General features: G+C 38.9%; 1 protein-coding gene across 7 annotated transcripts in view; it reads left to right on the top strand.

Moving 5' to 3' along the window:
- The first annotated feature begins 1,107 nt into the window (after nucleotides 1-1,107).
- Nucleotides 1,108-15,465, top strand: part of LOC103103265 (zinc finger protein 501-like) — a 44,004-nt gene continuing 29,646 nt past the window's right edge. Inside the window, exons 1-3 of one of the 7 annotated variants that reach the window (XM_007474706.2) lie at nucleotides 1,108-1,220; nucleotides 2,356-2,680; nucleotides 3,137-3,225. In XM_007474706.2, coding sequence (XP_007474768.1) covers nucleotides 2,665-2,680; nucleotides 3,137-3,225 — 105 coding nt within the window. In that variant the 5' untranslated portion in view covers nucleotides 1,108-1,220; nucleotides 2,356-2,664. Of the gene's footprint in view, nucleotides 1,221-1,284; nucleotides 2,219-2,355; nucleotides 2,681-3,136; nucleotides 3,226-12,592; nucleotides 12,623-14,187; nucleotides 15,155-15,356; nucleotides 15,453-15,465 lie in introns of those variants that run through there. The other 6 variants (XM_056822325.1, XM_056822329.1, XM_007474709.2 and 3 more) reach the window with 6 other exon arrangements.

Raw genomic sequence — 15,465 nt, 5'->3', positions numbered from 1 at the left:
GGAGGCAGAAAATGAGAAAATGAGGGATGCCCTTCAATTGGGGAATGGCTGAACAAATTATGGTATCTATTGGTATTGGAATACTATTGTGCTCAAGGGGATAATGAACTGGAGGAATTCCATGTGAACTGCAACGACCTGAAGCAGAGTGAAAGGAGAACCAGAGTAACACTATACACAGAGACTAATACACTGGGGTACAATCTAATGTAATGGACTTCTTTACTAGCAGCAATGCAATGACTCAGGACAATTTGAGGGACTTAGGAGAATGAACCCTATCCACATTCAGAGAAAGAACTATGCAAGTAGAAACACAGAAGAAAAACAACTGCTTGATCACAAGGGTCAATGGAGATATGATTGGGGATGTAGACTCTAAATGATCACCCTAGTGCAAATATCAATGGTATGAAAATGCGTCTTGATCAATGACACATGTAAAACCCAGAGGGATTGTGCATCTGCTAGGGGAGAGGGGTGGTAGGGAGGGAAGAACATGAATCTTTTAAGCATGGGAAAACATTCTAAGTTAATTAAATAAGTAAATTTAAAAAAAAAAGACATTTACCCTCCTAAAGCTTGGCATCTCATTTGAGGACTTGAAAATCTCACTTTTCATTTCTTCATTCAGTTCATTCATAAAAATGTTAAATTTCAAGTATCTGCCCTAAGCTCCTTTTTATTTCCCCTTTTCCCAGTTCAAATTCTAGAGGATCCAGGCTTCCACAAGTGATACTATGCAAAAAAACCCAAACCCTAACCATCCTTTTAGTCTACAGGCCCAGAAATGGTGAGAACCAGAAAGGGAGGCTTTAACCACTGTTAAGGAAACATGGCGTGATAAATGATGGAACAGAAAAGAGAAGAAATTTCAAAAACCACGATCAAGATTATCGAAAGATCGCTCATTACCCACAGAGTTTAGTTTTTGGCGTCCACGTCCTCTCCGTAGAGAGATCTGACAAGTTATCCCTAGTATTGGTTGAGATGTTTTGGCCCCAAGAGGCTAAAATTTGGGAAACTAGTCACAGAAATCCACGAGAAAAGGGAAGCGGTGCATTCTGGTTATTGTAGTCCTCACATTCTCAGGGCGCAGGCCCCCTCCCTGTCTGAGACGGCATGAAGAATGCGCGCGCAGCCTCGACGCCATGATTGGTTCTTTGGCCCCGAACCAGTTCTTTATCTGAGGTCAGGCCAGGCCCCGGACCCAATTCCAGGTATTTAGTGACCCGGGCCCAGTTCCTCGCAGCAATCTGAACCCGAACTGGGCGGGTCTAGGTGGATACTAGAGGCCTGGCTCGGGGCAGGCTATCGGGGTCATTCCCTCCCCTGAGAGGGGCGGGACAAGGGGAGGGCTTAAAGAGACTGAGAAGGCACGAGCGGGGTGGGGGGGAAGGGGAAATGTTGGGGTGTATTGTGTGGGTGTGAGTGTGGGTGTATACTCAGACTAGAGCTCTGTGAGTGGGTTTCATTTGTGTAAGAAGTTCACAAGATTCACCTGGTTTTGAGTTAGCAATAACAAGTATGTTCTCTGTGTCAGTCATTGTGATAGACATTGTGGGGTACAAAAGTCCTCATAAAATATAGGCCTTCCTCTTCCATCACAATTTCGTGGGGAAGAAAATATATGTGTCTACAAAGCTCTTACATTAAGGATTGTTCGATAGATGTAATAGGTTAAATTTTGAGGATAGGTTACTTTGAGCTGGATGGGTTGAATGAATGGAATGGGTGGAACTCCTGTAGGGCCTTGAAGAAAAGAGGGGCTTCAGTTAGTGGAGTTGGGGGTGAGGAGTCCAGTTCAGTTCTAGACGTTAAATACAGTAATGGTAAATGCTTAGGCAAGGGTTTAAGAAAAATTTAAGAAAAGGTTTGGGGAAGTTTTTTGTTGGAAGGTAGAGTACTGTCATTCACTTTCCAATTCAATGTCATGTGAATTACAGCTAGACAGTTTTAATAGTCAGTTTGTAAAGGACTTCCAATGACAGTTAAGTTGTTTTTATTTATTTTTGTATAGTGGGAAGCCACTATTTGTATCAGAGAAGACACCTATGACTATTTAAGTGATGATGAGAGTCAGTTTCAAGAGCTCTTTGGCATTGTATGCTGGACAACATCAGTATACTAGATCATTAGCTCCTTGTTTTTATTCATCCTTGTATCCTCAATTGCACCTTGTACACAGATTTTTATCATCATGGATATCCCTTACAAGGTTGTTAAATGAACAAAATCCATTATCATTATATTCCTATTTGTATAGCTCTCTCTACTTTTTACCTGTTAGATCTCAATTCATTACCAAGTCTGCTAGGTCCTTTTTACTGATTCCATCTTCTCTTTGTTCTCTAGAGATTCTACAGGTGTCCAACCTTGGGTACCAAAAGGAAGACTTCCTACTGAGATTCAGCACCAAAGAGAAGTGACCTTGCCTTGGAGCTCACAGGTCCTGGGGATCTGGAATCCATCCCAAGTAGAGATATCACTGACCTGAAACTTTTGGCCAAAGCATCAGTGCAGAACCTAGGAAAAAAGTGTATATCCTTTTGGGGCTGGTTCCAGAACAGTTCCTGACAATCCTGCCTGGGAAAACAGTGCTGAAGTGACATTAGATCATTGAGAACCCAGTGAGGAGTGAGTGTCTTTGAAGGATTGATCTAGATGCTCAGAGAGAAAGGTGAGCATTACAGTAAAAGTGGTACATATCCATTGTAGGGGCTGAAGTGGACCCTAACCCTGTATTCTCATCCTGCTTTCTTCAAGGGATGCTTCTTGGAAGGAGTTGAAGATAGGATATTCTAATGAATCATAACTTAGTCCCTCCCCTAAAGCAGGCCAGGGAAGAGTAGAGATTTTTAAAATTGCGAATATGGATAGGAAGTATGCAATAGAATGTTTTGGCTTTGATTGATTCTATGCCTGGAGTGGGCATCATATTAATATCAGTAGATCTTGATCCATAATGGAACTCGGAAGTTGTTCCTGGATTCCATTTGACTTTACTTATTATTTCATAAAATGTTTAAGGAGTGAGATGGGGCATTATACGAACTCTTTGCTAAGAATTTCTAGCCTGCTAAGTGAGAACCACAAAATAGGAAGAGCTATCTTATGGCTTCTTTCTCTTTCTCAGCTCTGCCTTCTCAAGACTTTGTCCCTTCCCACCAAGAAAGCTCTAAACAAAAGAGGATGAACTCTGGATTCCTGACAACCAGATTGAAGGTAAGTTGGCTTTCTCTCCTGAAATGCTGGCTTTGGTCTCAGAGGGTGGAAACTTTTCTTTCCTGTGTCCTCAAGCTTTTCTGCCTAATCACATCCTATTAAGGTACTTAAACTCCAATTGTTTGACCCAATACACTGGAAGTATTCCCAATTCGTCTGGTGACATTTTTTAGTGATTTTCTCCTCCTTTGCCAATGTATCAAACCATTAAGCAGATTATTTCATCTTTCTATGTTCTTAGATCTGTGTTGGCACATTTGAAGAAAAAAAGAATAATTGTTTCAGGAGAGAACTTAAAAGATGGGAGAGAATCAAAGTTGACCTTTTACACTAAATAATTAGCAGAATGAAGATGCTAGGAGTAAAGATAGATATGATATTTTAAAAATTGTTATTACAATATATAGTCATCTAAACAAGTCATATGTGAGGTTTTTGCTAATTTTTTTTTTCACATGCTGTGCTTGTTCTTGCAACTTTTGTAGCAATTTGTTGTTTAGTAGGATAGATGGACCTGGAGGCATCAATTCTATAAGCAAGACTTCAGAGCTAATTGTTATTTTCTTTGAAACTGCCAATTTATGCTATTCTTGACAAAAACAAAACAAAACTATACCTGGGTAATTTATTCCTGGGGAGATTAAATATAATAGCTTTAATTGCTTTTTTGTCCATGGTAAATTAAATATTCTGGTATTTGCCCAATAGGATTACTTATCAAAAGACAACTTCCCATTTAAGGGTAATTGTTTTATAATCACATATGACTCAAAGGAGCCAGTTTCTTTGGACTTTAGGAGAAAGGAAGAGTCGCAGTCCATTATATTTGTCAAGACAGCCTAGTGAACCTCAATATACTATATACTGTTCAGAGATTTATTTTTCATGAATATATCATGAAAATGGTATTCAAAATTAAGCCAGTGAAAATCTTTTACAATATTTTCAAAGATTTTAAAACAAAAAAAGTTTTTTTGTGGTGAGGAAGAGCTCTGAGAGTTCAGGAAGGGCCTCATGTAAAAAGTAGTATATAAGCTCAACCTTTCAAGGAATTTGAAATTCCAAGAATGAGGAAAGGAAGAAGATTCTAGGAATGGAGAAGTTTCCAGAGTTATAGTGGTGAGAGATGATGTAGTGTTTAGGCCACAGTGAATAGAACAGTCTTGCTAGAACATAGACTATGAAGAAGAGTAGTGTCTGGAAAATCTAGTAGTGCCTGGAGTCAGATTTTGAAGGGCTTTAAAGGTCTGAGAATTTTCTAGTTGATTCTAGAGAATCAGCAGAAAACCACTAAAGATTTTTGAACTGAGGGTGATAGCTCTAGAACTTTAGACATCTAAATTTGTTTTGGCATATATATATTTGACCTTCGTAGGGAGTATGTTTGAGAGAAAGGAGGAAAGGAAGATAAGAGGTTGTGGATATGAGAAAATGAGGGAGAACAAAGACTTGAAGATTATACTAAGGTTCTGAATCTAGATGACTATAAGAGTGGTGCCCCTGAATGAGGCATGAAATGAGGAAAGTGTGTTTAGAAGAAAGGAAATGACATGTCTAGTTTGAGATATTTAATGGACATTCAGGTAGAGAAGTCTTGGAACCTAGTTGGTGATGTAGATCTGGGCTCATAAGCCACCTGGTGGCTAGATATGCAGACTCTAGAACAGGCTTCATATATTCATCTCATCTGACAAGAATCTCCTCTACTAATCCCCAAAAAGATGTCATCCAGCATTTTTTTTTAAACCCTTACCTTCCGTCTTGGATGGTTCCAAGGCAGAAGAGTGGTAAGGGCTAGGCAATGGGGGTTAAGTGATTTGCCCAGGGTCCCACAGCTAGGAAGTGTCTGAGGCCAGATTTGAACCTAGGAGCTCCCATCTCTAGGCCTGGCTTTCAATCCACTGAGCTACCCAGCTGCCCCCTCATCTAGCCTTTCTTGAAAGACATTTAGTAGAAAGGTTCCTGCCCCTATGTGTTCTTGAACCTCCTGCTGGCTTGATTCCCCTAAGAGCTGAGGGCCGGCCCCCTTCCTTTCTATTCTCTCCCTATCTTCCCCACAGAAAAGGCAAATTTGCATTACAAAAAAATAATTTACACAGAGATCTGCAGAGTGGTCTATGTATTTAGAGCAAGAGTAGTTTGTATAGCATGATCTTGAGGCCCTACACCATCTTATTTATTCTTCTCTGAACAATCTCCACCTTGATAGTGGCCATGGACTGTTCAGAATTGAATATAGTTTTCTAGGTGTTCTGGCCAAAGCTGAGGACAATAGAATTGTTATTTGCCTAGGTCTGGGTATGACACAATTCAATGTGGCTTACCTTTTTTGGTACTTTGTCACACAGTTGATTCATATTGAGCTGAAAATAGTTTATTAAATTCCAGGTATTTTTCAGACAAAGTTATTATCCTGCTATGCCTTTCACATCTAAAGACTGTGAGAAGTTGACTTTTTTTTTTTAAGCACATGTCAGACTTTATACTTATCCCTATCAAATTTTATCACATTAGATTTGGACTAATGTTCATGTCTGTTGAGATCTTTTTTGGAAGCCTGATCTTATCAACAGTCTGTTGGCTATTCTTCCAGGCTATCATCTGCATATTTAATAAGCATACTAGGTGGTTGGCATAGTGAGTAGAATGGTTATCCTGGAGTCAGGAAGACCTGAATTCAAATCTAGCCTCAGTTATTTCCTAGTCATGTGACACCAGGCAAGTAATTTAACCCTGTTTCCCTCAGTTTCCTCATCTGTAAAATAAGCTGGAAAAGGAATAGCAAATTATTCCAGAATCCTTGCCAAGAAAACCCTGAAAGAAGACATACGTGTCAGATATACAACTAAACAACAATCTAAATCACAGATAAAAATGATAAATAGCACAAGGCCAAGGACCAGCATCTGGGACCTTGCACTAGAAATTTTCCAAGTTGACATGAACACATTAATGTATAATCTTTAGGTCTAATCATTCAAGCCCTTTTGAACCTACTAAAGTACATGATTATGTAGTTGGTAGTTCTGTACCTAATCCACATAAATAGCATTTGTCAAATGTTTTGTGGGAATGTAGGGAAACTAAATCTATAGTATTCCCTTATTCTACCATTTTTTAAAAAAACACTTACCTTCCATATTGGTTCTAAGACAGAAGAGTGGTAAGGGCTAGGCAATGGGGGTCAAATGACTTGCCCAGGGTCACACAGCTAGAAAGTGTCTGTATCAGATTTGAATCCAAGACCTCCAGTCTTTGAACCTGGCTCTCAATCCACTGAACCACCCAACTGCCCCCTTATTCTACCATTTTAAAAAAACAACCACAAAAGGGAATTTGGTTAATTTTAAATGAAGCTATACCTTACTGACTTTCTGTAGCCACAGTTTTCTTTTTCTAAAAATTTACAACCATCTCTTTAAGAATGTTGTCAGGAGTTAAATTCAAGTTCCCTGGCCCGAGGTTGTAGAGACCTCACTTCCCTCCCTACCCCCTTTTTTGAAAATCAGAACAACATTTTTTGCTCATCTACTGTTTATGGTACCTTATCACTTTTAAAAAAAAATTTTTATATAGAAACATTTTTTGACAATTGTTTTCTGACATCTTGCAATTCAGATTCTCTCTCCCTTTCTCCTTCTTTCCCCTTTTCTCCTCCATGAGGCTGTAAATAGTCTGCTATAGATTATACCAGTACTTCCATGCAATACATATTTACATATTACTCCTGCCTTAACAGAAGACACACATAACACCTGCAATAAAAAAAAACCTCATGAAGGAAATAAAGTGAAAGATGCTGTGCTTTGATCAAATTTCAACAGTTCCTTCCTTGGCTGTGGATAACATTTTTTTTTCCATGAGTTTCTTGGGGTTATCTTGAAACTTTGTTTTGTTCATAATAGTTTTAGTCCTTCACAATTGATTATACAGTATTTCTCTTACTGTATACACTGTTCTCCTGGTTGTGCTCACTTCACATTGCATCAGTTTGTATAAGTCTTTCCAGGTTTTTTATATTCATCTTGTTTGTCATTTCTTATGGTGCAATAGTATTCCATTACAACCATATACCATATGCTTGTTTTAGCCATTCCTCAACTGATGGATACCCCCACAATTTCCAATTCTTTGCCAGTACAAAAAGAGCTGGTAAAAATAGATTCCCCCCTTCCCCCCCCCTTTTCCTTATATCTTACTTTATCACTTTTTTGTTTCTCTGGATGTAGTGTTGTTCACTAATTTCAGACTTTGTCATTTGAGGTTTTCTTGTCAAAGATACTGGTATGGTTTGCCATTTCCTTCTCTAGCTTATTTTACAGATAAGGAAACTGAGGCAAAGAGGGTTAAGTCACTTATGTGAGGTTATACAGCTAGTAAGTAGACACTTACTAGATGGATCTAAAGTCAGGTAGATGAGTCTTCCTTATCCAATCTACCATTTTCCTGCCTCTGGGCCTAGTGACTTGATCTTTTCAAGGGCACAAAATGATATCTTACTGTCTCCTTTTTTGTGTTGGGTTTCAGATGCCTTTATGTATTTTTATTTATTTTTATACTGTCTTTTCCAGTTCAAAGATTTTTCTTTGAGAGAGAAAACAGAAGCAGAAAAGGAACTGAGCATTTCTACTTTCTATACATTATTGCCATACCTTCCACCTGAAGCAGTGGCCCCATGCCTTCTTTGAACATGCTATTTTAACTAGAATGGCTGAAGAGCTCTTTTTATTGTTCTTAACATTCCTGAATAGCCTCAGTTTATTCTGAATTATAGCATTCCTAACATAGTTTTAATAGAATAATGTATTGTTCTACATTTGTCTTCAGTTTTGTGCCTGCCTTTTCCTTCTATCCTTTGTACGTGTAATTTTCAAGTTTAATTGGCTGATGAGTTCCTTTGAATTTATGTTGGACTTTTTTTTAATTCCAAGGTATCTAATCTCCTTCCCTTCTCACACCATAGAAAGTACCACCTTACCAAAAAAATTGGATATATAAATAATGTCTTTCTTGTGTCTGTTTATTAGTTCTTTCTCTGGAAGTGAATATTTACAAGTTATTCTTCAAATATTAATTCTGTAGCTGTATACAATGTTCTCTTGGTTCTATTCATTTCACTCTTCGTTATTTCATATAGGTCTTTCCAAGTCTTTTTTAAGATTAACCTGATTGGGGGGCAGCTGGATAGCCCAGTGGATTGAGAGCCAGGCCTAGATACGGGAGGTCCTAGGTTCAAATCTGGGCTCAGACACTTCCCAGCTGTATGACCCTGGGCAAGTCACTTGACCCCCATTGCCTAGCCCTTACCACACTTCTGCCTTGGAACCAAAACACAATATTGATTCCAAGATGGAAGGTAAGGGCTTTAAAAAAAAAAAAGATTAACCTGATCATCATTTCTTATGGTGCAGTAGTAGTCTATCACAATCATATACCACAGCTTGTTCAGCCATTCTCCCATTGATAGATTCCAGTTCTTTGTCACCACAAAGAGAGCTGTTATAAATATTTTGGAACATATATGTTCTTTTTCCTTTTTCCCTGATTTCCTTGGGAAATACATCCAACAGTGGTATTGATGGGTTGAAGGGTATACTGAATTTTATAACTCCCTGGGCATAATTCCAAGTTGTCTTCCAAAATGGTTAGATCAGTTTACAGTTCCACCAATAGGGTATTAGTGTCTCCATTTTTCTACTTCCCCTCCAATATTTGTCATTTTACCCTTTTATCATTTTTAGACAATCTGATGGGTATGAGATAACTCAGAATTATTTTGATTTGCATTTCTTTGATTAGTAATGTAGAACATTTTTTTCATATACCTGTGGTTTGGCTTTGGAATTTTTTCTTTAGAATTTAGAATTAGAATCCCTCTTTATCATAATTGTTTCTGTTTGGGTATTAAGAATTCTTTTTTCTAAACTCTTACCTTCCATTTTAGAATCAATACTGTGTATTGACTTGTCCAGGGTCATATAGCCAGGAAATGTCTGAGGCCAGATTTGAACCTAGGACTTCCCATCTTTGGACCTAGCTTTCAATCCACTGAGTCACCTGGCTACCGCCCAGAAAATTTTATTCTTCAAAGATTCCCATAATTTATTGGTTGAATTCAGCAGTAGGATTTTAATCTATATGATCTTCTTTGTCCTTTCTCTGGACACTTTAAAACTTGCTTTCCCCAATCTAGAGTACATGCTAGATTATATTCAACACTTCTTACCTTCTATAAAAATTTTAATTGGAAATTCATATATTAGTTGATTTCCTTTGGGAATAATAGAGAACTCTAGCAATTATGATGGTCTTCCATCACTACCATATCATGTCTTTCTGCTAGGCTTGCAGTGTTTCCCAAATTTATAATTTATAAGGATGAACTCATCTTCTGTCCAAGTAGTCCATAATTTACTCCAACAAAATTGCTTCTGTTTCATTCTAATGGCTTCTGTATGTTACCATGCTTCTCTCACCTTAAACCTTTTCCTAGGAATACATTAGGAACACAACAGGCCATCATCAAAGAATCCAGAAAATTAGAGACCCTAACCCTAACCTGATACCTCTCTATAGCAAATTTTTACTTTCTGCTCCCAAAATTTCAGTGATTCAGAATAATCATTTCCCAGGATGAGTATTTCCCTGCTTCTTTACCCAATATTCTCATCTAGTACAATCCTACCATTCCTTAATTTTATTTCCTTTTTTTTCTCTTTTCTCCTTTTGTGCTTTGGAATACTCACTCTGATTACCAAATTTCCCTTTTCAGGCGAGGTCTGATTTGGTTGGTCCAGTGGTCCAGGCTGAGGATTTAAATGAGATATCTGTAGTTCATCTTTAACACTCAACAGAAAGGATATGCAGCAAGAATACAGCACTGATTCAGAAGCAGCCTTTTTCTTCTGGTCAAAAAAATGTGTTGATTCTCACAGAAATTGTATATTTGTTAAATCTGAAAAGCACACAGACTTCTCTTGGATCAGTCTCGGGTGACAACAAACTAAGTCCACATTTGGAGCCTTGGTCTCCTGTACCTGTAAATTTGTGAAGCTGGCTTCCCTGTCTTTTAGATGAAAGCTAGCCCAGCCTATATTATTCCTGCCATACTCTACTTCTTTGTGGTGAGATGTTAAAGATCTTCTAGACCTTCAACCTCTTAATTGGCTTTAGGGCCATTCTGTATAGCACTAATATCTGTTATAAGAAACTTGGTGTAGGCAGCACTGGAAATTAGTGTAGGAAAAAATATAAACAAAAACAGAAAGAAGTTTTTTTAAATGATACTATAATAGCCCCCCTGGAAAATGAACAAATATGAAGGAAAACAAAGATTAGAAATCTGAGACTATATCTATCCCATTCAGAATCTTGATCATCAGGAACATATGATGGGTGATACCAGATTATTCCAATTCAAAATGGGTAAAGTAGTGAGTCTGAGCAAAAGTAGTACTAGGAACATGAGAGCCACAGCACAGATGACATTCCCAGCACAGTCATGGTCCTTATCTTGGGTCAGGGTCCATGTGGTAAAAGTAGATAAGAAATCATCAAATTTTTGTATGCAGCCTGTCCTGGTGGCAGGGTTAGTACCAATGCTTGCCCTATAGCATCAACAATTCATTGTTTTCTGGCCAACTAGACAATACTTCTCTATCCCTGGGAAGAAAGGAGACCCCCAAATCTTTTCTCTTTTACATACCAATGCTAAGGGGCTCCCCTTTCTATCCTAGGAGCTGGTCAAGGACTTTTCCTCACCTTGACGCAGGGATTCAGAAGTGTTAATCAGCTAAGGGTACTCTTTTCTTCCAGGTAAAAACACATTTGCTATAATAGTGCTGATAAAGTTTTATCTCCTCCATGCCATTAAAAAACAAGGCATCGCCAAACAATTCTATCTTTTGAAAGGAGTAAAGAGAAAAGGAAAAGAAACATTTATTAAGCACCTGCTATGTTCCAGACACTGTGCTAAGCACTTTACAAATATTATCATTTCATCCTCACAACAACCCTATGTAATAATTGAAATAATATTTCTACCCAGATATATATTTTATCAAGTTTAACTTCCTTGACACACCTATGAGTAAGATGTCACTTTTATTCCCATTTTACAGTTAAGGAAACTAAGGCAGACAGAAATTAAGTGATTTGTACAAGGTCAAACAGATAATAATTGTCTGAGGTCAGATTTGAACTTGGGTCTTCTTGACTCTAGACCTAGCTTGCTATCCACTGTGCCACCAACCTGCCTTGGAAAAGAAATGCATTAATTACAGTTGACCCAAGCTGTTTCTTCAAGTTGTATGAAGCCTCTTAGTCAGTGGAAGAGATCCCTTGCTACTCTCTTCTAGGGAGAGAATAAGAAAGGGCCACTTGTCAGTCAGAATTATGTCCAAAAGCAGTCCATCATTATCTAAAGTCTTAGAAGCCAAGTCTAAGGGGCAGCTGGGTAGCTCAGTGGATTGAGAGCCAGTCCTAGAGATGGGAGGTCCTAAGTTCAAATCTGGCCTCAGACACTTCTTAGCTGTGTGACCCCGAGCAAGTCACTTGACCCCCATTGCCTAGCCTTTACCACACTAATGCCTTGACACCAATACACAATATTGACTCCAATACAGAAGATTTAAAGAAGAAGAAGAAGAAGCCAAGTCTAAGAAACCTCTGGAAGATGGGCTTTCAGAAGAGTAGGAGGCCAGGGCTAGAACTAGAGAGGCCTCAGCCTCTAGTAAATTGCTTCCTGTACATGAACATTGCCAATAATACCATCAGCTCATGCTACTATGATACTTTCCACTGTGTGTGCTTGCATTGCTGCTGCTACTGGGCTTCAGTGCTTGTGGGTGCCTACTGTTTTCAAACTTCTGCTACCACTGTGACCTATTGCCAATGCCTGCTGTGCTAGCAAATATTAGTAGCTTGTCCTAGGTTGCATATAGGCTAATCTAGCTTCTCCCCATCTACTGTATTCCCCCAAACTTAACTGAATAGGAGTATCACAGTGGGTAGAGTGGAGTTGGGAGGACCTAGCTTCAAATCTGGACTCAGATACTTCCTAGTTGAGTGACCCTAGGCAATTAATAAACCCATTTGTCTAACTCTTACCCATAGAGTTGTAACTAAGATAGAAAATAAGGATTAAAAAAAAAAACAAAAAAAACTTGACCTAATGTTGATTTCCCACCCCTTAGCTTTTGGGCTACCATACAACCTATGGGCTTTGTCACCATGACCTTGTCTGATCTGGCCAAAATTATGTCACTGATGTAATAGTGGATGTCATTGTCCTTAGGAAGTGATGTCTCTTTTGGGTCTCTATCAGAGTAACTAAGAGGAAAAGTTGAGGTAGTAGCTGCAGAGAACAATTTGGAAGGTATATTAGAGTTTTTTCTAGGTAAATATAAACTGTTCCTGACTAGTCAGCCACAGAAATAGGCAAAAGCCAGTAAAAACAGACTATTCCATTTATGTGGAGCTTGGGGAACCACCACATTGAAAAAGTCAGGAAGGCCTCAGTGATTGTTGTGACAGTTTTGCCCAGGTCTCTGATATACTGTAAGTCATCAGGTGCCACCAACCTCCTTATTGGCTACATGAGTTTATTGTAAGGGGAGTTAGTGAAGTACTCTGGCTAGCTTTTACCTGTCCTAGAATTTGGGGTTGTTTAGGATTGACCTCACAGACTGGCTTTAGCCATATGGTGCTTTCCATCTGACCCCACCCAAAATACTTGCCATAGAACTTGTCAGAGGCACTTACTGACTTCCAAGAACTCCTGCTACCTCTTTCCTCAGTAATCTGTCCCTTCAAATCTCTTAACTGCTAAATCCATTTGCTGCTTCTCAGTACAGAGTTTATTTGAACTTTATGGAACACCATTCTGTCCTGGTTCTCCTGACTGCCAGACTGTTCCTCTATGGTCTCCTTTGCTGGATCATTATTTATCTCCTGCCCTCTTAGTGTGACCCTTTTTTAGGACCTTGCCCTTGGCTTTTTGTTCTCTTTAGAGCACTCTTTTAGAGATATTATTTGCTCCCATTAGTATAAATATCACCTCTACATAGATGGTTCCCAAATCTTTATGTCCAACCTTAGTCTCTTTCTCCAGCTCTTCCTGAACCATCTTCCACCATCAACTCCCTATCTCTCTGGATAGTTGTGTAGGCATCTCAAATTCAGTATGTCCAAAATGAAATGTATTTTCTTCCCTAAGGAAGCCATCATTCCTCCAAATCCCTATTTCTATCAAAGGAACTCTTTTTCCAGGTACGTAGGCTATCAACTTCGTAGTCTTCTTCATCTCTCATAACCAATCAGTTCCCAAGTCTTGTTCCTTGCACTCTTCTCTCCACTCACCTGGATAACATTCAGATTCAGCCCCATGTTCTCTCATGGACTCTTATAGTGGCCTCCTAATTAGCCTTCCTTCTTTCAGTCTCTCCCCTCTCTTAATCATCCCTCTGTAGCTGCCAAAGTCACCTTCTTTAAGCACAGGGTTTTTTTCTTTATTCAAAGATATTTTCCCCAATTACATGTAATAACAATTTTCAACATACCTTTCCCCAAATTAAAAGATCCAAATTGTCTTTCTCTGCCTTCCCTTCCCTCTCTTGGAGATGGTAAGCAATTTGCTCTGGGTTATGCATATATTATCATGCAAAACAGACTTCCATATTTGTCACTGTTATAAGAGAATACTCATATAAAACCAAAAAGCATAAATAAACTAATGGGAAAAGCAGTATGGTTTGATCTGCATCCAATTCCAACGGTTTTTTCTCTGGAGGTAGATAGCATTCATTAAAGTACAGTTCTAACAATGCCACTCCTCTGCTAAAAATCTCTTGGTGACTTTCTGTTCCTTCTAAGACTTAATATGAGCTCCTCAGCCTGGCCCTAAAGCTTCCAGTCTGCATCCAAACTGCCTTTCCAACATTATTTCATATTTATATACTCTGTATTTTATTCAAACTGCTCTACTCTATTCCTTGAGCTCAGCATGAGCTCAGTATGAGCTCAGCTCATACATATACTAATTCAGTATAAGCTGCTGCTGCTGCCACTGCCACCACCACCACCACCTATGCCTAAAATGAACTTATTTCTTCCTTTTAAGGCAACCATCTCTTAACTTTTTTTCAACACTGAGTTCAGCTGCCAGCTTCTAGCTTCTCTGTAAAGCCTTTCCTAACTTCACTTTTTGTTAGTGTTTATTACTCTTCAGATTATGTTCTATTTTTCTGCATAGATGCCATATACCCCTGTAATCGAATCTAGGCTTTTTGAGGACAGATATTATTTTTGTTTTTATATCCCAGTGCCTGGGATTTAGTGCATAATTTAATTGATTTGCCCATAGTAGCAGATAGATTGGCCATTGGCTTCACCATTGGCCCATGGGGTAGCTCTCTGCCAGAATAGGTAAGCTAGACCCAGGATCCTCAAAGGAACTTAGATACTATCTCTCATTTCCCCTAGTCACATAACAGGATAGTAGTGGTTAGGCCAAGAGAAAATTGGAGGACTCAACCTTGACCATAACCAAAGGCAAGTGTTATTTTTGGTCTGTTGTGAAAATGCCTACTCCTCTGCAGCTTTCCCCAAGTACTGGAAGATTGAACTCAGTTATGAAAGATACATGGCTCTGAAGACAAGTGTGCAAGGCATATCTTCACCATCCCCTCCGGATTATACTCTTTGGTCTGGCTTCCACTTGGATCTCTTAGGATCTACACTGAAGCTCTCAAAAGGGTGTCATTCTGCCCAGCATATGCCAACACTGACAACAGTGTAAAGCTGGCTAAAAGAACTTTTTGGATGTGTGTGGAGTCCATGATGCTAACTAAGCTCCAGTGCCTTGTGCTTAGTACTTTCACAATGATACTCATCTCTAGTACATAACTCTAGCTGAGCTCCTCTACTTCAGGTATTTTGCTAACCTATTCCCTGCTCTAACAACTTCCTCACTCATAGAGAAAGGAGGTTATGGCCTTTCTGCGTATTCTTAGTGAAAGCATTTAACTAGCATCAAAACATGAAAGTCAACAAGCTATCACCATATCTGGTCCTTGAGGCTGTAATCTTTCCATACTATCAGATAATACCAGTATCCTCTCTGTCATTTTTAGTCTAGGATCTCCCTTAACTCAGATTCTTCCTGTGACCCAACATGAATGGAGACTGGTCTGCTATTGTGACAATTCTAAAGGATATGCAGGTTTAAGGTAAGAGATGTGG

This window comes from Monodelphis domestica, chromosome 1 (genome assembly GCF_027887165.1).
Source record: "Monodelphis domestica isolate mMonDom1 chromosome 1, mMonDom1.pri, whole genome shotgun sequence".
NCBI lineage: Eukaryota > Metazoa > Chordata > Mammalia > Didelphimorphia > Didelphidae > Monodelphis > Monodelphis domestica.
This window is presented reverse-complemented; position numbering and strand designations above follow the sequence as displayed.